The sequence below is a fragment of the Lissotriton helveticus genome, chromosome 4_1 (assembly GCF_964261635.1).
Source record: "Lissotriton helveticus chromosome 4_1, aLisHel1.1, whole genome shotgun sequence".
Lineage (NCBI taxonomy): Eukaryota > Metazoa > Chordata > Amphibia > Caudata > Salamandridae > Lissotriton > Lissotriton helveticus.
The window spans coordinates 1527223808-1527246505 of record NC_136063.1 but is presented as its reverse complement, the minus strand read 5'-3'; the positions used below and the strand labels follow the sequence as shown (position 1 = coordinate 1527246505).

Genomic DNA, 22698 nt, shown 5'->3' with positions numbered 1-22698 from the left:
GCTGGCTGGACACGCATTCCCTTACTCTTATATCTCTATCTCTCTAATCCCTATCCTATCTTTCTGATTACTATTCCTCCTTTTCTATTTCTCTCTCCTTCCTTTCCAGTGTGGAATCTTTTGTTCACGTCTTTTCTGGGCTTTGCCCTGATGGTTCTGGGATACCCACAGGAGTTGGAACGTATGGAGTCGGTTGGGCGAGGGAGGGCGACAGACCTCAGCCTGCCCTAGAGTCCGCTTCCCGTCATGTTTCCGGGGGGAGGACGGGGGGGACGAGTCAAAGCAGGGGGGGGGTTTGGGGGGGTAGCTGGGCAGAGTAGGGGGGGTTCACATCGGTTTTTTGGTTGAGGGGGTTTTGTTATGTGTTATGTTTTTTGTTTGACTGGCATATGGCACGCAGTTCCGCACTGATAGACTCGCCAGACTTAGCCAATTGGAGAAAGAACGGTAAAATCTGTTCTGGTGTTGCCTGAAGTGGATGTAAATGGGCCGCAAGACACCAATTACAAAACCTTTTCCATTTTAGTTGGTAAGTCTTTATAGTAGCAGGTGCTCGGGCATTGGCTAACACCTCTTTACAATCCTCTGGAATATCTAAATGAGCGAATTCGACGTGTTGAGGAGCCAAGCTGCTAACTTCAAGGAGGCTGGGTCCGGATGACAGATTTGACCCTCCTGCATGGTTAGAAGATTCGGGAGAGTCCGCAACTGTATGGGTTTGCACTCCGATAGAAGTAGGAGCTCTGTAAACCAATACTGGCGAGGCCACCTGGGTGCGATGAGGATTAGACGGCAAGGTTGTTGCTTTATCTTCCGAATGACCCTGTGAATTAGAGGGATCGGTGGAAAAGCGTAGGCAAATATTTGATACCAACTCATCGAAAGTGCTTCTCCGCACGACTCCTTGTGGGGAACCCAGCTTGCGAAGTATGGGCATTTGCGATTCTGCCTCGTCGCAAATAGGTCCAGCTCAGGATGACCCCACTCCTGAAAAATCTTGTCGAGAGTGGCCTGATGAAGTTCCCACTCGTGATTTGTTATTGTCGCCCTGCTGAGTGAGTCGGCGAGCACATTGGACAAACCTGGGACGTGTATTGCTGACAGATTGATCCCTTGATGTAAAGCCCAACTCCAGATTTCCTGGGCTTCCTGTGAGAGAAGGGCTGATCTTGTGCCCCCCTGCTTGTTCAAGTAATACATACTCGTTGTATTGTCTGTTCTGATGAGTACTGTTGATCCGTGAATCACTGTTTGAAAAGATTTTAAAGCCAGGAAAATTGCTCTCAACTCCAAATGGTTGATATGCCATCTCTTTTGATCTTTGCTCCATTTGCCCTTGACTGTCATTCCCTCTAGGTGTGCTCCCCATCCTTCCAGGGACGCATCCGTGGTGATGGTGTAAGTTGGCATTTCCGTTAGGAAGGAACGTCCTTTTTCCAAATTGCCTGTCTGTGTCCACCATGCAAGAGCGTCTCGCATTCTGCAAGTTATGCGGATCTTGTCGTCGAATGACCCTGTCACCTGAATCCATTGAAGACTGAGCTCTTCTTGAAAAGGATGCATGAGCAGACGACAATTGGGTATGAGAGGGATGCAGGATGATAGCATCCCTAGGAATAACTTGTAAGTCCTTACTGAAACGTACCCTTTTTTCTCTAAGTTGAGGGCCATCTTGTAAATCTTGCACTGTCTTTCTTTTGAGACAAAGGCTTGGGTGAGCTGAGTGTCTAATGTCGCTCCCAGAAATGATATTCTCTGTGATGGAACAAGATGGGATTTTTTTTAAATTGACTGTAAGTCCCAGGGATTGAAATAGTGAGAGGCATTTCTGGACATGCATTGTAGTTGTCTTTAAAGAACTGGCCTTGATAAGGCAGTCGTCCAAATATGGAAAAATCTGAATGCCTTTTAGGCGAAGATGTGCCGCTACTGGTGCCAACATCTTTGTAAATACTCGAGGCGCTGATCGAAGTCCAAACGGAAGAACTTTGAACTGAAAGTCCCTGCCAGCCACTCTGAACCTTAGAAATTTTCTGTGCCTGGGGAGAATAGGCACATGAAAATAGGCATCCTGAAGGTCCAGGGAAGCCATATGGTTGTTTTGGGACAAAAGCTGAAGAATTTCTTGGAGTGTTATCATTCGAAAGGATATCTTTTTGAGATATTTGTTGAGGGCGCGTAGATAGAGGATGGGACGCCATTCCCCTGTCTTTTTCAGAATGAGGAAGAATCTTGAGTAGAAACCTCTTCCTCTCTGCAACTGAGGAACAGTCTCGAGTGCGCCTTGTCGAATCATAATATTGATTTGGGAAAGAAGCTTCTTGATGCGAGCTGGTGGGGGACCTTTTGGAGGCGAAGTTGGGGGAACTTTGATAAATTCCAAAGCGTGACCTCTGGTTACAACATCCAGATCCCACTTGTCTGTTGTAATCTTTGACCAATTTAATGAGAAATGGGATATTTTTCCTCCAACTCTTGATGGTATAGTTGTCAGAGGTGGTGACAGGTGACTGTTCTCATTGCCTCTTAGCAGAATCTTTCCCTCGGTAGGAAGATCTTCTTTTGCCTTGTGAATAGTTGCCTCGTTGTCCGTATGATTGCTGCCTATACGGCTGGTATCGCTGGTTACTTTGTGAGGACTGGTAAGAACGTTGCTGGGTAAAACCCCCTCTATTTGAATAGGACCCCCGTCCTCTGGCGCCACGAAAGGACGATCTACGAAACTGTAGCGTTCCCAGAGATTTTGCCGTGTCTGTATCTTTTTTAATGGCTTGCAGGGCTTCATCGACATGTTGACCAAAAAGATACTCCCCATCATAAGGCATGTCCATGATCTTTGCTTGGACTTCCTGTCTGAAAGCAGTTGACTTCAGCCAACCTTGCCTCCTTAGCACAGCTGCTCCCGCCAGCTGTCTAAAACCTGTGGACGCGACATCCACTGCTGCGTCGATCATTTCTGCCGAGATGCACTCACCCTCATGAAGCACTTTCATTGCTTCCGATCTTTCCGGCTCTGGCAATTTTTCCAAAAACGGAGACATGTCTGACCACATCTGTCTTTCGTATCTCGCCAAGATTGCTAGTGAATTTGCCGTTCTGACGGTAGTCGCAGCCATCGTGGACACTTTTTTTCCAATAGAGTCAAGGCGCCTTCCATCCTTGTCCGGTGGAGCATTGACCTGTGAGGCCGGAATTTTAGATCTATTTTGTGCCGCCTGAACAACCACAGATTCGATCTTTGCCTGTCCAACAAGGCATGCAGGAGATGTCTTGGGTGCCTTGTATTTCTTCTCCAGCCGTGGTATGACTGCAGGTAAAGAATTTGGCGTAGACATGATTTTCAAGCCTTCTTTCCAAATAAAGTCAATTATCGGGATCGTTCTTACTTGTTTGTGTGGTTGATCCTTGAAATTATATAAAAAACACTCTTGCTGTGCGACCTCCATAGCGATCCTAAATCTTTTTGTCGCTCTATCCATGACGAGGTGAAAACCTCCAATGTCAACAGGTGGTGAATCCGCTGTTTGATGAGCAGTTGGTGATGGGGTCTGTGTCTGATAATCATCCCACTCCGGCATTTCTGATTGATCATCAACCTCTCCTTCCTCTCTCTCATCATCATCCTCATCAACAACGGTCTGATATGTATGCTGGGATTGTGCTGGAGATGGAGGGTCATCAGTTTGACGACTGTCTCGGTACTGTAGAAGCTGAGACATGTTCTTGCGTCATTGGAGTCGCCGGACGTGACTCTGCAGACTCTGATGGAGGGAACCTGCGGTAATAATCACTCAGCATATATTGTAGATTATTAAGAAGATCTAATGGCATTTGTGCCGTAGGTATCGGTGCAGATGTTTGACCCCTTTGTGCTGCAACGAACTGTTCGTCCTCCTGATCTTGATGAACAATTCTGAAGGACTTCTGGCTACTCTGAAATTGCCATAATCATCAGAAAGGTCTTGATCTACCTCCTCATCTGAATATAGTAATTGGTCAGGTAACTTTAATGGGAAAGAGGCTGTAATGTAGAGCTTCTTCTTTGTAGTAATGATGCTCCTGTCGACTGAGAAGTGTCAGAAGCAGTATGCGACGTAGCGGACCACACCTGTATATCTGTACACGATGATAAAAGTGGCGTCGACGGGCCCATCGTCGACGGTATCGTCAACGGAGACTTGGCCTGCGTCGTCGACGGAGCCATCAGTGATAAGGTAGTTTTCGTCGACGATGCTCTCGACGACGATGAAGTTTTCGTCGACGAAGTCGTCGACGATTGTATATTTGTCGTCGACGGAGGATCCTTAGTCGACAGTGCCGTCTTCGACGACGATGAACCTTTCGTCGTCGAGGGATCCGTCGACGGAGAAATCTTTGTCGACGGGCTTAGCTTCGTCGACGATGTACTCGTCAACGGAATTATTTTCTTCGTCGACGACAAAGAAACGTTGACGCTCGATGGTTGGATGGTCGTCGACGAGATGGGTCTTATTGACACAAACACCCTCGTCGGCGAAGAAGACGCCGACGTCATTATCATGTGTGGCTTCGGAGACGAGAATGTAACCGTCGACGTAGATGCAATACTGTAGACAGGACCTGTCGACAGAGCCGCCGTCGACGAGGAGTCCGTCGTCGAGGTTAGATTCTGAGGTGATTTTTTGTCAGAATGTCCTTTAGATGACACAGACTTTGAAGACTTTCTCGGGGGCGATTTTAATCCAGAAGTGGAAGGTGGAGAAGCCTTTTTCTTTGAAGAAGATGAAGGCAAATCAGAAACCTTGACTTTTTTTTACATTTTTGCCCCAGGAGAAGAAATCTTTTCCTCAGTCTTTCTCTTTCTCGATGACATAGAGGAAATAGAAGTCACACTTCCTACCTCAGAAAGAGCATCCTCCTTTCCTTTTAATGTCTGCAACCACAGCAGCAAACAACCTTCCCTGACTCTGAGGGTCTTCTGTGGAAAAGTCCTGCAGATTTTACAGTCTTTCACCTCATGTTCAGGGTATAGACAATATATACACTTCTTGTGGGGATCTTCCTTAAAAAGCCTAAGCTTTCCACAAGAGTCACAAGCTCTAAAGAGAGACTTTGAAGACATTCCAATTCTGAAGAAACACTGGTAAAGTTGAGAAGTACTGAGCAGAGCTCAGGGAGACTCCCTTTCACACAACGTGCGGTAGAAAATCTGCGAGCCTGAGCCTCTGGGGAGAGCATTCTAGTGGGAGCTAGCGCTTGACTGGCTGTAGTTTGGACTATACAAAATGACTGGGATAGTCATAGATGTGGAAGTTTTTTCTACTGTAGCTTTTGCTACTTTACTTCCTGGTTGGTTTTTATTAGTATTTACTACATATTTATGGCATATTATTGCTTTTTTATGTACCGTGTGACTCCCACTCCGACGACGGGGAATGATTCAGGCATGTGAATCTATGAAAGACACCCTTAATACTGGAGAACTTCAGGATACCGGCTTCCAGGGGCCCGATCAGGCAACTACATCCTGGCCTGTTACGGGTTCGCCGCTAGCACCTCGCACCCATCAGACTTCTGTCCCGCAATGCTCCAGTGTGTCAGGGCCGTGATGCAGTCCCAAAGAGCAATGGCAGATCTATGAGGATCTATTCAGGGACAATTACAGGCCTCCCTCTCCTCACCGTCTCAATTGGGGGTGCTGCTTGTCATTTTCAGTAGGGTGCGCCCCAGCGCAATCACGGCCTGCTGCGCCCCACTGCTGTTCGCTGGACCAGGAATGCTGGCCCCAGTCTTCCGGCGTCGCTCCGCACCAATGCAGGCTATCCAGGCCGCAAGCGCGGACCAAAGGAGATCAATCGGGGCTGGCAGGTTGTCCGTGCATTCCGAACCATCAGCCAGCACAGCCGTGATAATTTTGCATTCAGGAGGTCGGGCACTCCTCTGCACTCCGGGTTGCACCCTGCATGGTTGCCTTGTCACGCAGCAGGGCTTTGGAAGACTAAGCTCACGTCTCCTTCTGGCGCTCATAACTCCGCCGTTACACCTCAGATCTTCATTAAACCGGCACGATTCAGCAGCGGAGGGCCCCCCGGCACTCAGGAAGCCCACGTTTGAACTTCGTAAGCTGCAGGTTCTGCCAGGATATTACCGGATGGTGTTATGGTGTAGAGGAGCTCAACCAGCCTGCGGCCCCCTCCCCCCCCCCCACCCCTGACCTGCTAGTTCAGGTCCTCCCTGAACTGGAAGACAAACAACCTAGGACTTGTTTCGCACCTCATTCGGGCTCATCAGATGGGTATGGCTGTTCCCACATGGAGCAGGTTTGGTACTTATTTGCATAAGGGGGGCCTTTGTATAGGGCAACATGGTGGGTCAAATACTATGGACTGGAATGTGGTGCAAGTGACTGCAGATAGCCGAGATTAATTAAAGAACTCCATGCATCACCTTATTGTTGCTGGATTTAACTCCCTAAGTGCGACAAGTATACCCAGACATGGGTACCATGTTCACTGTGCCACAGGACTCAACCTATACCTCACTGACGATACCTAACTAGGTCGAAACTGTTCTGGGGTTGCTTGTATTCCCTTCAGGAGTCACATCGCCTGGCAGTCTGGGACGGACTGTTCCAATGAGGAGCATGGTCGGTATTGATTTGCTTAAGGCAGTCCTTTATCTACAGTGGCACTATAGATGAAAAACAATGGATTGGGATGGAGACCGAGCTATTGCTAGTGAAATTAATTCAAGCATTCTATCCATCACCTTGTTGTTGTTGCAATAGAACGTAAGCAGCAGCTGCTTGTTGTCTGCATAGGCTAATGCTGCAAACCTGAACGACTATCAAGATACACAATGGCTACATGTAAATGCTAAACAAAAAGGGGACGGAGCTAAACCTTGTAGAACCCTGCATGGCAATGAATAGTTGATGGACCAGTGTAAAAGGATTGAACTCTGTTGGTAACGAATGAGGCAAACGACTTCACAGCATGACCGACTATCCAAGCAAAATTCAAATTGGCTCAGTAGGATGTCATGGTTGCCCATGTCAAAATTAGCTGAGAAATCAAGGAGCAGAACCCGTCCCCCTCCGTTCTACGTGCTGTTACATGTGAAACTGATGTAGAATGCCTACCAGAACAGATTCTGTGCCATGTCCTGGGAAGAAACCAGCTTGTTCATAATCAAGATAATTAGACAGGCAGTCCCACGAAGTTTTATCCTTGAGTTTGTCTGTGGCTAGTAGTGTGATAATGTTTCTGGTCAAATCCCCCCCACTCCTACCCCAAGTAAATTACAGCTCCTTTTTTGAGATGCGTTAACATCATTCGTGCACTTTGTGAGGCACTGATCGCCACATGAATATGTTTACCCACAACCTGCAACACATCTTTAAGGATGGCTATAGAGAAGGATTCATCTGGAGAGCTTGACTAGATGTTAGATCGAGTGGCCTTCAACTGGTAAGGCTCACTGAAGAGAATTCTGAGATAGTGGTTAGAGCCACTTGTGCTAGTTCTGTAACAGGCTCTAGCTTTGATGGATGGTTCAACTATACAACCTATTCTATTTGGAATCATGCCTTCCATTTTTGTTCTCTCATAAAAATCAATAAAAACGTTTGAACTAGAAATTACGATTGTGAGGAAAGATGCAAAGGAACTCCATTTCCTATATGCCTGGGCTGCGTAGGGGGAAGCGTAACCCTGAACTTGCCCAATGCAGGACATAGGTTAAGACTGCTGTTTCTTGATATGTCAACGAACCAATGTATTTCCCCACACGCCAGATGCAGAAACTCTTCCACTTGTGTAAGAAAACCAGATGGGCATTTGGCTTCCTTAAGAATGGCCCTACATTTTGCTGCTAAGTTTAACAGTTTGTAAAACGGGTATTCAACAGAAAAGAAATCAAGTTGCTGTGCAGGATGATGACTTGTCCTTTTTACCACATATCTAGTTTGCAAGGCAATCTCCTGTGTGTTTGCTCTGATACAGGCAGATTTGTGAACCACATTAGGGAGACCAGTACACAGCAATCAAGACTGTCATTTTCCTAGTTTATTTACACTTGATGATCGCTTTGAAATCAAAAGTAGCAAAGTATCACAGAGATGGAGTTTACAACACATGGCTTAAAAAAGGCAAGCAACAAAAAGTCTGAATTACTTAAGATTTACAAAGAAATCACAATTCCAATACAAAATAAAAATGCAATCGCCGAATTGCAAAAGTTGGCTGCTGACCTACTATTGTTCTGTGCCAATAAAGTCAACTTAGTGACATACTACCTTTTCAACTTTATTGCTTACATTTGTAACAGCAATGCCAACATGGAAAGGAATATATTATATATATATATATATATATATATATATATATATATATATATATAGAGATATATATATATATATATATATATCTATATATATATATTCAGCAGCTCCCACAAATCGCTGCATAGTCAGCTGCAAAATATCTCTTTAGTCCCGGTTCTAAAGGGCAATGCTAACTTTCTAGGTCATCATGCTGTGTTCCCTGAAAACCTGAAAAAAGCACAAATCATCCCATTCCTAAAAAATACCTTACTCAGCAACAAAAGGTCTGTCCAGCAATTGCCCCATCTCAAATGTATCAACTGAGGCAAAGGTACTAGAAAGGAAGATTGCAAGACAGCTGCAACAACACCGAAAAGAACTATCCCACCTGTATGGCTAGCAATGAGGATTTCGACCCGTTAGAGACACAGAAGTAACCCTCATTGACATACGGGATGCAATACAGACAACCGTGGATGAGGACTCATCTGCACACTTAATACTTTTGGGCATCTCAGTGGCTTATTTTGATCACATCATCCTATTCACTAGTGTCAAAAGGAACGATTGGGTGCTGTAGGTCTTGTTCTAGCATGGATAAAGGCATTCCTACAAGATTGCACAAAGAAACTAAAATGGGGTCACTTTACTTCAGTTACTAATGAAATATCATTCAGAGTCCTCCAAAGATGAATTCTATCTCCATGGCTCCTTAACACATATTTGTACCCTTTAACTTCTGTTATTGGCCAATCTCAGTTGAATGTGTTTTTTTTCAAACAGGTTTTTTATTAATTTCCAGTTAAATAGACTAATTTGTACATTGCCTATTAATGTGGTCTTGAGTAGCAAGCCAAGGCTAGAGCCAGGAGACAAAGTTCACACATGACTGACAGCTTTCAATGGTCCACAGTTATCCTATCATTGACACTAATTAGGCAGTCAGTATTTTCCAACAATACAATAGTGCAGAAGGAGGCATTGCGTCTCAATAGAGATGGGGGCGCGGGGGGGTGGGGGGGGATTATGGTCAATAGGCTCTTAGCGAAACATGTATATCATGAAAGCAAACAAAACATAGTATTATTCACATATTGTCCGAAGGCAGCACAACAGAAGATCATAGTAGGTAAACAAAGAATACTCATTTGACTGCTAAAAGCATTGATAAAAATAAAGTTAAACAAACTATAACAAAATAAAAAAGAGAACAAAAAGAGACAGCCCATACCCCACATAGCATTCCTATCCTGGGAGTGTCAGCCTCCATATAATACAACACCATGGCCAAACATTCCAGGTTATCCATTGCACAGGGTATACTCCACCTTACTGGTACTATGATCGCTCTCAGTAGTCCCAAAAGGTAGATCTACTTTGACCTCTAACTACGCCATCATCTGTAAGTGTCTGGTGCAATTCTAATTCAGTGTTTCAACAGTTCCCTCGTCTGAGGTTTCTGAGAAGATTGGATCACAGAGACCTGTAGTCAATAGAATTTAGGGATGTGACCAGGACCTAAAGCAATCTTCTCTTGGCATTTCATATAGGTCCTTATTTTTTTTAAATCTGGATACCCTATCTCAAACCGCAGCTCTAAATTATTCAAATACATTTAGGGACCATTCTTTATACCACCATATCTGAATCAATGGGGGTGTTTGCGCCAAAAAAGCTAGGTAAGAAGCTTCCTTCTGGCTGTTGTTAGAGGGTAATCTGAGTGTTCTCCTCTGTCCCCACCCCCAGCACTTTAGTGGTGTTGTCCAATTGTAGACCAAAACCTGTTAATTCCTTTATTATCAATATTACAGCTTTCCAAAATGATTGGGCTGCGAACAAGGCCACCACATATGCACCATCGTGAGACACTCAATCTGACAATGCCAACAGTCTGGAGGCAATCCATATACAGCTGCCAGACAAACCGGTATCAGATAACATCTCATAATCATTTTATAACTATTTTCCTTGTAAATAGATCATATGGAGGAAAACATAGCCCGCGTTTAAATATGTGACCAGGAGTCGCCGCTCAAAGATACCCCAACTATCCTTCCCACCAAAGGGTGTACCATGTTTTAGCGTCTACAGGTGGGAGCGCTAGTAGACTGTACAGGCGGGTGATTCTCTTTGCGGCCACACGTTCTCCCATAACCTCAAATGGAATTTCAAACCAATGCTGATGATAGAGTAGGAGTCATTTATGTGAAAACTGCGATAAAAACAGAAATGTTGTGCCCTCCTCTTTGACATATTAAACCAATAGCAGTTACATTTACAGTGGCTCTTAAGGACGAGTGATGTCATTACTTCAGCTTTGGAAGCAAGAAACCCAAATGAGGTCTCTTACCCTATACTCTATAAGCAAATGCGTTGACACAAAGCCCACACATTTAGATATTCAGCAAAGTCATGCCATTTTCACAATTTCATCACAATGCAGACCTCATACGCTCACTGATATGGTCGGACCTCAATTATTTTAATAGTATGCTCATAGGTTTCAAGTATAAGAGCTTACAATGCATCAACTATAGATGGTAACAATGCATCAACTATAGATGGTAAAAAAAAAAAAAACGATCAGCAAGGCTAACCCTAGCGAAGAAAAAGATAAAATACATAACTCTGACTATTGAGCATTACACTGGCTGCCACTAAATCACAAGGCAATGTTCAAGATGCCTTGCATTATTAACCGCAGTGTATACTGGTCTTCAGTTCCAGAACTACAAACCATCTTGCAACCCAAGATTGGCATAAGATAACAGGATCAATGTGGAGTCTTCCAACAAGAACTTTTACGGTGGGAAAACTATTATGGAACAAGTGATCCAAAATCTGTAGCAGCCTAACCTCAACCACTAAACAGCAAGACCAGCACAAGATCAGTAGAAACCTGAAAGAATTTTCTGCTCAGTCAGGCCTTCCCTAAGCTTGCTCATCGATCAACTGGTAATTCAAATAGGTTAAATCGTGGGACAAGAACGTTTGTCTCAGTTTGGACTACTTAAAGGAAATCATACTCCACCTCGTGAATGCAGGAGGTGGAGGGGAACTGAAATAAAACTACCTTCGCGGTGTGACTCACTAGTTTTATTTTCACCATCTTCTACTGCCATTCCTTTTTCTCTTTTAATCTTGCACTGCAGAGTCATAAAAAATCCTCAATAAATGAATAAATGGAAACTATTTCTGACAGTGTCGCAGTTGACCCACTAGTGGCCTTCTGACACCATTCTGCTCTGACCATCCTCCTATTAGTTCTTAGTTCCTAATCCAAGGGATGTTGTGATGGTGAAGTTTCAGACAAGGAGTCAGCAGCAAGAGGACGGACGTCTTTTAAAAATGTTGCCAACATCCTAAGTCTTTGCTAGTCTGGTGGCACATTTCAATTGCATTGTCTGTTTTTATCAATGAGTGAAAGCCATGCTGACTGCCACTCCAGCACGTTCATGTGATACAATGTTTTTTGTGGAATCAAGTGACTTGAACCTGACGGTCTCTGAAGTGATCTGCAGAATTTACTATGAAAATATCAGAGACGTTCCTCTAGGTTTTAAGGGACTCGTTGAATATCACTCCTTTAATCATACTTTCTTTCTTTAGCCACAAGGTATTGATTGCAAAGATGCAATCATTAGTATCAAATTGTTTTCTAAGTTACACAATCACCTATTTCACTTATTTCAAATCCCATGTTAATCCTTGATTAACGCATAATGTTTGATGCATACTGCCATTAATGTGAATCTGCCAAGCATTAGTAAGATTTTTCTTCAGATCATATTTCCAGGGGATTAGTAGTCATCTCATCTTGGGCTATAGATATTTGCTTGCCATTTGCCCAGCATTGCTCCAAAACAGTATATGTTTTACAACGAAGAACTTACTGGGGTGTAACCCAACTTTTGCATAATAGGCACTTATATATTTTTTTAACCGAGCAAGCATTTGTCTTCCTTCTGGCTTCAGTAGCCAGTTGTCCACATATGAGTAAACTAATCGTTTCTCTAATCGTTCCACCTCCAAGTAGTGACCGAGGTTACAGATACTCTGCACCTTATTGAGTCAATTTATTTGCTTAGAGTTGCAGATGACAGTGAAAGGAGGTAGGACCTGTATACTGTTGATAACACTAGGCTGGTTGTGACAGACACTTCAGGAATTGTTAAACCGGTTCCAGTGGCCTGCAATCCATGAACAAATGAGAATTTGAAGAAAAACCTACAATTGACAGCATGACAGGACTTGAAGGATGATGATGAATGGTCTAAAAAATAATATATGACAGATGATGCTGGCTAAGTTACATTCAACTTGGAGAAATTGTCAGCCACACCAAACGTAAAAGTTGAAGTACTATAAATAAATTTGGAGACTCTTTCATACGTATATCAAGTGGAACATTTCTCTTCACTCTGTACCCTCACATTCAAAACTGCCAACAAATCCTGGCATTTGCTTGGGTTTGTGATTAAGCTTTTGTCTTCTCGTCCATATCCAGTTTGAGATATTCGCTGCTGTTCCGCTAACCTCTTCTTCTGTAAATCATTTGCTAGGATCTAGGAGATAACATGCTATATACATGCTGAAAACTTTTCAATAACATTTTAAAAATAATACAATTAGAAAAGGAATATTCAACTTAGGTGCATCTCTAATTAAGACATCAGAGAAGGCAATAATGTCATCTAACTGAGAAAATCTAGATGGAGCAGTCAAGGAGATGTTTAATGAATAAGCTCTTTAAGACTGAGGAGCTTTGGGAGAACAATTGTTCCTCATGCACAAACTCAATCATATGGTGGTATACTACCGCTCCTAGCTGCATTATCACTAGTTAATGTGCATGTTCTTTTTGGATACCCTCACTTGCTATGGTTATCTTTCAACCTTGATTACCATCTCCAGCTGTGGTGCAAACCTAGAAGATTTGGCCATAATACAAGGCGGTAATACAGTCTCTAGAATCCTAGGGCTCACTTCAGGAGAGGGTTCACAAGCCACAGTCATTGTGGGTCGTAGGGGTAGATGAAAGCAGGTCTTTCCTATAATTGTATTCGGAATAGTCATCCTTTCTTAGGCTCCCTGTCAACAGAAATCAGGTACAATGTGATAGCTGCTGGCAGAGTCGACAATCAGTCAAAATATGGCACCATGTAGGGCACGATAAGCAGCAAAACACATTTTTTTAAAAATAACAAAGGAAGAGTTCAGAATTCAGGGATCCTGCTACCACATAGAACGACAAAAATGTGGCTTCCAAAAGTCACTGTACTGCATTTTGGAACAGCAGCCCATTTTTACACGTTATAATTCAAATCATTGTACCCTATATTGTCAGTGCAAAATAAAAACTGTCAATTTGTCTGCGAAAGCAAGTATAAAAATATACTTTTCTCATGCAGATTACTCATATAAGCATGAAGTCACCAATTTGGATAAAATACATACAACACTAGTGTGATTGTTGATATCTTTGTGACTCATTCCCGTCGGTTTGATAAAACATACAGTCTGATTTAATAGTATATAAAGAAAATAGGTTCTCCACTGATCAGAGGTTATTCATATTTTAAAGCAGAAGTTAATTCCATGACGAATATGCAAGTTGACAACGGCCAACTAAGAAATGCATATACAAACAAAAACAATACTTAATAGCAATAAAGAAAATTTACAGTGCCAGTTGTACTCGACCGAAGTTTATAAATTTTACCTGAATATGTGCTGTAAGACGGAATTAACCTTTCTCCCCAATTTTCACTTGTGTTTCCTGGATCAGAATCTAATAACAGTTAAGAAGAGAAACAGAGGGGGAAGAAAACAGAAGGAAATAAAGCAAAGTATACAGTACTGTTTAACGTCACTAGGATGACTGTTAGCAAGTGGGGTTCCAAACAAGAGTCAAGATGACATTTTCTTGAAAAAAGTAGTCTTTCTTTACTTGAAAAACTGACAAGTTGTTCAAGCTGGTCCGCATAGACAGAGTTTGGTGGTAAATACTTTACTTGTAAACATAAATTGCAAAATTAAGAGTAATCCATATTATCATTAGCCAGTTCTCACACAAATACTTGGTTCGCAACTAATATATATGTCTTGTAAGCAAAGGAGGGAAGAAGCATGTTTACTACATTTCTGTTTTCTATTCAATTAAAAGCTGCACAGTTACATCAGCCACAAAGAGTACATGGCCATTACATTGCAGCCTACATGTGCATATTCAATATTTTAGATACAAACATGTTCTTAAGCAATCATAAATAGTACTGACAATATTAAACTTTGGCAATGAATGTGTATGCTAATATATGAAAAGGCAACGCGCATGCATCAGGTTCTTCGCAGTATAGTTGCTTTCTTTTGTTTTTTAATGAAAGTATAAATTGCTAAATTATTCCTTATTAGTTCAGATTTCAAAGAAGAACTTTATCTCTGCATGAACACTTATTTAAAGTTTGTTTTTATCAGTTTAAAAAAAGTAGATTGTATAAAATACACATTACCAAAGTTTATTCTAGCAAAATTACTGACAGCCATTAAGATGCATATTAGTCTTCCATGATATTGCGACAATCTTTACACGTCCTATAAACTTAATTACTAACAACATTCACACCTTGGTCCATCCTCCCCTTATCTCTTCTGTACATGAACGCTTATTCTGAAATCCAGGTTATAGATTATCGCTTCAATGAACAAGCACATTACACAAATACAATATTTATAGCACATTTTCTTGAAAAAAGTAGTTTTTCTTTACTTGAAAAACAGACAAATCGTTCAAGCTGGTCCGCATAGACAGATTTTGGCAGTTAATACTTTACTAAACAAAAGTGTTTAATAAAAGTGTTCATGCACACATCTAAATAGCTTCTGCACAGTGTAAAACCAACCCAAAATCAAGAGAGATTGGTATTTATTAGAAATTGAATAAGGGCCTTTTTTACTTCTGGGTGATCAGGTTGGACCACTCAGTCTAAATTGTTCCTTAACATCAGTAACATTTCAAGTATACCTGCTTTGCTACCAATCAGCCTATCAGAAGTAGAATGCTCACATCAGGTACACCACTCAAATTTTACAATTCACAACAGTCACCTGAGTAAAATACCACTCACATGATGAAAAGCAAACAATACAGCAGGTAGTACAGAAAATAAAGAACAAAAATGTGACATCACATATGGCAGACATTTTTTTTAGAAAAACAATCTGTTGCTACCTGTGTCTGACTCCGGGTCTTCATTTCTGGAAGGACTAATGGTAAAAGGAAGTTTACGTTTCAGAGAACACCCATCCTTCATATCCTTTCCAACATCGCTCCGATCAATTTTTGGAGTGCGACAATAAGTTGTAATCTTTTCCTTGCTCTAATGAAAAACAAACAAGCCATAATATGGTAAGATTTCTAAAGAACGTATGCAAGGTTTAGATTAGTCTTTGAATGGGCTATCTAAAGGAGGCCCTTTTTTACCGCATGTCCCCATTTCTGGTGATTACAGCAAATCAAACCACAGCTTTAAAACAATGCAAATCGGCAGCATTGAAAATAAAACAGGGTTTTTTAATAGGGAATGCAATATAAACAGCAGAATGTTAATAAACATCTACAAAGTGCACCACGTTACATAGAAGTAATTTAGTAGATCATCCCTATTATTTTTGGGTCTGACTTTAGCTGTTTTACCAGGTTCATTTAATCAAGAAAAATATAAATATCAATAGAAATACAGTGGCTTTGATTCCGCCATCTTCATTCACTGCTCTATTCAACTGTCATTCACATTTTGTTTTCACTCACCACCGAACAGGATGGGGCAATGGGTCACCCCACTTCAGCTATTGGCTCTCTTATACTGTCAGTAACATTACTGGTCTGACCACGTGTACACCCGCTCAAAAAGTGTGCTTCACTGCCAGAGGTGTTGAAGCATTTGCCAATGCTTCTTCTTCCCATTCTTTATCTTATTTTTTTGTTTGTTTTAAGTGTGCTTATTTTATAGTAATTCAAAAATCCAATAGTGCATTTGCACTAATAAGAAGCAATGTTACTTAGTTGAAATTCTAGTTATGCATTGTAAGAATCTTCAGTGAAGTGACAGATGTAGAAGATTCTCGCCTGTGCATGGGTTCCCAGAACACCTCCATGGGAACTCCCAGGACACTGTCATGCTGGGAGATGGAAGCTGCTACATCCTAAGGGAACAGTGCTTATTTTCAGTTCTCTGTACATCTGGGCCCTCAAGATATTTTTTTATTTGTGTACTTTCTTTGATCTATTTTTTAGGATCTGCTTTTGTGGCAGCATGTTGAAGTGCTCTGATTTGTTTAAAAAAAAAAAAGATTTAGAAATCTTCTAGCCTCTTAAGGCCATAGACGTTTTGCCTGCATTTGGGTAGCAACAGTTTTCACCTCCTGTAAAATAAGTATGGTAAGACTGGACATGAAGTGTTTTGAGATCATTGCATGCAGGAAGGAATATTTAATGTTTATGACCATAAGTAAAAATCTTATGATGCAGCATCGTCTTTTCCTGTAATGCTTAGTAAAAGTACTCAGGGTTTTCATACCTATTCTAAATATGCCTGCCTACGAGAAAGCACCCTTACTGTTCTTTTAAAATAATATGCAATGATTATTTATTAATCTAAATTTTGTATTGCAACCATATATCTGCTATGTTTTGGCAGTGGCACGTTGTTCTCTGTTGTATATGCTTTCAATCAACAACAAAAAAATCATAGCACTAGCTTGGAACAGAAATACCGGATGACTTCGTTAATACTTGTTGGACATTGGAGCCTACCGCCGATGTCACCAATCCAAGGTTCCCAGAGAAATGGGGGTGAACACACCAGCAATCATTGAGCATAAATTTGTGGCCGAGAATAAAGAATTTTCTAGCTAAACTTGTTTTTGTGCATTCTGTTCAAGTTCTACAAGAAATACGGAGTGTCAGTAAAATAATTAAAGGTCATCCAATTTTTGCTTAGCACTATTTTTTATTATTATTATCTTTATTCGGATAAGAATATCCATAAAAGTACAATTCATAAAAGTACAATTCATAAAAACACAATTCGTCACTAACAAACAGAATACAATAAATATTAAAATGTTGAGAATACATTTCCATCAGTACAAATACAGAACACGAAAAATCACAACACAATTCAGGGGTTGGGTTTGGTCAGGATCCTAGCAACTTAAATCATTATTCAAAAGTGGACTTAAACAATATGTGCAAATCTCGCAAATTTTCGATAAAGTGCCAAGTTAAACAGTCTAGCAGCTTGGTTATTGTTTGTGCAAAATAAGTCAGGACAAAGATGTGCAAAAACTCAAAAAATTTCCAATAAAGTGCAAAATTGTACAGTCAGACACAAGAAAAGTGCAAGATTTTACATAGGACTGTGCAAGGACTACAATGATTGACATAACAATGTTAATGATCCATTAGTCCAAAAAGTCTTCTAAGATGGAACCCAAAGTAATGTCCACTAGGGTTTCCTGGACAAGATTAAAACCATGATTAAAAGAGTGGTGGGTGCGTACAACGTTAAAAATCATACATTGAAGCCCGAGAGCGTACTGCATCTTGGAGGAATGTACTAACTCGAAAAATCAGATCATCGCTACCTAGTTTTAATATCTGGGCATATGCAATCATAAAGTTGGTGAAGGCACGTGCCTTAAAGTATGGGGCGAGGTACCTTTTGGTGTATTTTACATAAAATTTACAAAAAAGTAAAAAGTGTAACAAAGTCGGTTTACCACGAAAGCCACAGGGACAGTTAAGTTGCTCTAGATCTTTATCAAAACCTAGTGGGAAGGAGAGTGAATATTTAATGCTTCCGTCTCTGAGGCGAAATAGTAAACTCCTTTTCCATCTCCCCATACTCTTTCTGAGATAATACTGTGGCATAAGATATTGGGTGCTTGTTGTCTCAAAAAGAGTCATATATTTAGCAACAGATGGTTTAAAATATTCAGTTTCTTGTCTCTCTTTACGATACAAATCATAAAGTGCCTCCCTTACTGATCTTATGTTTATTTTTTCCGCTGCTGTAGGGCATAGAAAACAATGTTCCATATCCACACTGGCTAAGCTATTTTTTACTGCGGCTAGCCAGGGTATACCGCCACCTTTATCACATTTAAGGCAGTCTAAGATAATTTCTCTAGTTAGAGCTGCCGCGGGGTTCTGCCATATTTTCATCCAGAATAACGCTGGGCGTGACCTGATGAAATCCTCCACGTATTGAAGATTTAATTTGTTATGGCATAAATAATTGGGTGATGAAATTAGTGCACCAAGAATTTTCCTGCAGAATCTATTCTCTTCAGTTTGAATCCCGCTACAGTTCGCATAGCCCCAAACTTCGGCTCCATAAGTAGCCGTTGGTACACACTGCGATTTATATATCTCTATCAATGGTACCACTACCTCAGATTCCCGGGGTTGCCGTAAATCAACAATGGAGTTTACTGCTTTGGCAAGTTTACTTCTTCCATGAGCCATATGTGCTTTCCATGAACCTGTTTCTGAGAAAACTAAGCCCAGGTAGGGAAAGGTGCTAGTACTTGTCAAAAGTTCGCTGCGCGATAAAATTGAATTGATACGATGTTTTTTCGGCCCACAACTCATTATAAAAGATTTTTTTAAATTAGTGCAGAGGTCAAGATCTGCCATAAAAGACACAAATCCCGAAACTAAAGTGCAAAGTGCATTGGGCGTGCGACCCATTAGGACTGCAACATCTGCGTATAAAAGCATGGGCAGCAAGTTGCCGTTGATTTTGGGTACATCACTAGTCATTTTTCCCAGGGTATTATGTAATTCATTTATATAAATAATAAAAAGCAGGGGGGGCAAAACACAACCTTGTCTGACCCCTCGGCCAATGTTAATATCCCTGGAAACTTCCCCATCTTTACTTATTCTCACACGTGCCTTCAGATCCCTGTGCACATACGCCAAAAAACTAACCAGTGCCTCATCCAACCCATAATTTAAAAGAATTTCCCATAAACGTGATCTGTTAACAAAATCAAATGCTGAGGATAAATCCATAAAAGCAAGGTACAATGGAACTTTTTGTGCAACCGTATATTTCCCCAAGATAAGATTCAGATTTAGACACTGTTCCAACATCACTCCTAAAACCCAGTTGACAACAATGTAAAATATGATTATCTTCCGCCCAGTCCCTGATTGTGTTAAAAACAACTCAGCCCAGAATCTTAAGAGTGTTATCAATTAATGAGATCGGGCGATAGCAGCTAGGGTTTGATCGGTCCCCTTTTTTAAAAATGGGGACAATATTGCTGGTTGACCAGGTACTCGGGATGGTTGCATTGGTCAGGTTATTAAAAACATTACATAAAAGGGGGGCCCAAAAATCTGGTTCATGTTTTATAAGGTCAATGGATAGCCCATCTGGGCCTGGTGCTTTATTTCCCAAGCTTTGTTGTATGGCCTCTTCAACTTCAGATAGTGTAATAGTAATCTTTAAGACTTGGGAACAAATGATGTTATTGTTAGTTGATGAAGCAGTATAAATTCCAGCAAAATGTTCCTCCCATAGCACTATTTGAAAGCCTAGATATTTGTGCTTTAAACCTGTGCCCAAGCTTTGAGCGTACACCATCAATCCTTTCTCTACATCTCTCTTATTATTTCGCCTGACAATTGTCACCTTGATGGTAAATACAAACAATACATATTACACTAAGTTGCCTTCTACATGCATGCTCTGTCAGAACCCAGATCTATCCATTCAAGATATTATTGGGTATCATGTTCTCATTAGATATCTCATACAGTGGCAAACTGAATGGCGCAAATGCTTCTCTTTTCTCCTTTGTCTCTTCTTTGCTTCTGTGTTATAATTTTCATCGGTTTTTGTCTTTCCTTTTGTGCTTTGGTTTCTATTGTTACTACTACGTTTAGCCCATTGTTTCCCAATCACAACTTTTTGTGCTGCTGTTGAAGGCCTAGAGATATATATGCTAGAGCTTTCAATAGTAATGGAGGACCTGGCATGCAAGTGACTTTGGTCTCAGCAGTAAAGACATCCATGTCAACGCTGGAGCCCTCTTACTAGTAGTGACTGACGCCAGATATCTGCAACCAAAGGAAATCTGTATTCGCTGTTGGAGGGAAGGGAAAGACCTAGCTTGGCTATTAAACTGGAAAAGGAAAGTACACAAAAGCACATCCTAAGTAAACCGGTTTTAATTTTCCATGTTAGATTAATGCATGCAGGTGCTCCCATCCACAGAATGCACTGCAGTGACAGTTAACATCAGGTTTCTTTGGAGGGAAGGTAAAGACCTAGCAACTGCTTGGCTATCAAACTGGAAAAGGAAAGAACACAAAAGCACATTCTAAATAAACCTGTTTTAAATGTCCAGATTTTTTGCAACAGATAGGGAGAGGTCAGGCCTAGGAGCTGCTTGGCTATCAAAGTGGAAAAGGAAAGTACACAAAAGAAATCCTAAATAAATCAGTTTTAAATGTACTGATTTTTTGGAGCAGATAGGGAGAGGTCAGACTGAAGTAGGAATTTTCCATGTTAGATTAATTAATGCAGGTGCTCCCATCCACAGAATGCACTGCAGTGACAGTTAACATCAGGTTTCTTTTGAGAGTGATCAGGAGTTTAATCACATTTTACATGCATTTTTTCCAAGCAGCTATAAATGTAATTAAAATACCCAAGATGAAGAGTTAGAATAATCAACACATTTGCTTTCTCCATAATGTAATTGTTAGTTTTACTCGGAATGCCAGAATGGAATAGATAGCTAATCCTCTAAGCAGAAGGGGAGTAAACCAAGCAGGGACAAATTGAGAAGTAGAGGGTAGCAAAGAGGCTTATAAACACTGGCTAAACATAAGTCTATGAGAGATCTGAAGGAAATGAGACAGCTGGGTCCGGGGACAATTGAGCTCATCTGCATGTTTCTTACAGCTATATTAGTGGTTTAATTTCCAGATAAAAAGGACAATAACGGGTTGGCGGTCTTCTGAAAATATTATTTAAATTGCAATGTAAGTGAATGGGTTATGGACAATTAAGAACGCTGTGCAGGTCATGCAACACCTTACATGCCAAGAAAAAAGGCTCCACTTTGCCTTTTATCTGTTTTTTTAAAGTCTCTACATCTGTGAAGATAGCAGTAAAAAGTTCTTGTGTAAGCAGAAATTACCTCTCCGATACACAGTAAGAAACAAAACAATGGGATCGAAACATTCTGGTTGCTACAAAGTATGATAAGGTCTAACCCATGGGTCTCCAATGAGCGGCTCAGGAGCTACTGGTAACTCACTAACACAATTGAAGTACATTTCCTATCTAAAGCTCAGTCTACTACATTATTCAGTTTGTTTATGCACATTGAGAAATACAGCATTGCTCTTCTCAAGGCCCTATAAGGGGCAGCCAGCCAAACCAATGAAAGAACCCCATGATATAAGAGTCTGTCAGCGTGTGTGTTTAGCATTGCATATCTCTCTGATAAACCGTGTTACTCTCTGGAGGCTATGCCTGGAGTCAAGGACTACGAAAATATTTGTTGCTTCCCATCACAGCAGGCTAACCCCCTCCATAATTGTGTCCACTGCTTGCACAGTAGTGGCCCATGCAAAATGATGGCCATTCTGGACATGTTCTAGGAATTGTTAGCATAGCTGTGCATACTGACAATAAACACTTAAATATTCTGAGGAACGGCTTACCTAATTTCTGCCACCTCTTACATAATGGTGGTCTCCCTTGGCATAATAAAGGCCATGATTGATGTTTTGTAGGCATCCTAGCCGTTATTGAGCCCAACCTTGTCACAGTTGTGTCTCTGATATAAAGGTGAACATTACTGCCTTATTATAGACACCCTTGGCATTATGTTGAGTATCCATGGGCACATGGTCATAAAGACTAAATATATGAAGCAGATTTTGTCCATGTGAACCATTTGAACACGTGAGAACTTGAAGCAATGCCAATCTAATTTACTAAAAATGCAAACTTTTATTTTGAAGGCAAAAATTAAGCTTCTTTGAGAAAAGTAATTCAGAATAAATGAGTTTGCTCAAAACGGAAAAGACATCTGATAGAAAAAAGATGTATTTTCACAAACTGATACTTATTGCCACACAAAGATTGCATTTCCAAAATATATCTATAAAACTTAAGTTTGAACAGTAATTCAATCTGAGTTTGGGAGAGTTTGGGAGAGTTATTGCTGTGGTTATGGCCTTTGTGCCAGAGGCCGGGTGCTGCTTCTGGTGTTATTTCATTATTCATGAGGAGGCACTGCATGTTGATAATGCTTTTACTAACATTTCTTCTGGAAGCCTAGTCTAAAATGTTTGGGTGGTT

General features: G+C 41.1%; 1 protein-coding gene across 2 annotated transcripts in view; it reads right to left on the bottom strand.

Annotated features, from left to right (window-relative positions):
* The window catches only part of ANKRD12 (ankyrin repeat domain 12), a 358273-nt gene that overhangs the window by 167542 nt on the left and 168033 nt on the right, over positions 1-22698 (bottom strand). Inside the window, exons 3-4 of one of the 2 annotated variants that reach the window (XM_078688133.1) lie at positions 15534-15681; positions 14025-14093 (exon numbers count right to left, since the gene is read on the bottom strand). In XM_078688133.1, the coding sequence (XP_078544259.1) occupies positions 14025-14093; positions 15534-15681 (217 nt within the window). The remainder of the gene's footprint in view (positions 1-14024; positions 14094-15533; positions 15682-22698) is intronic. The other variant, XM_078688134.1, reaches the window with a different exon arrangement.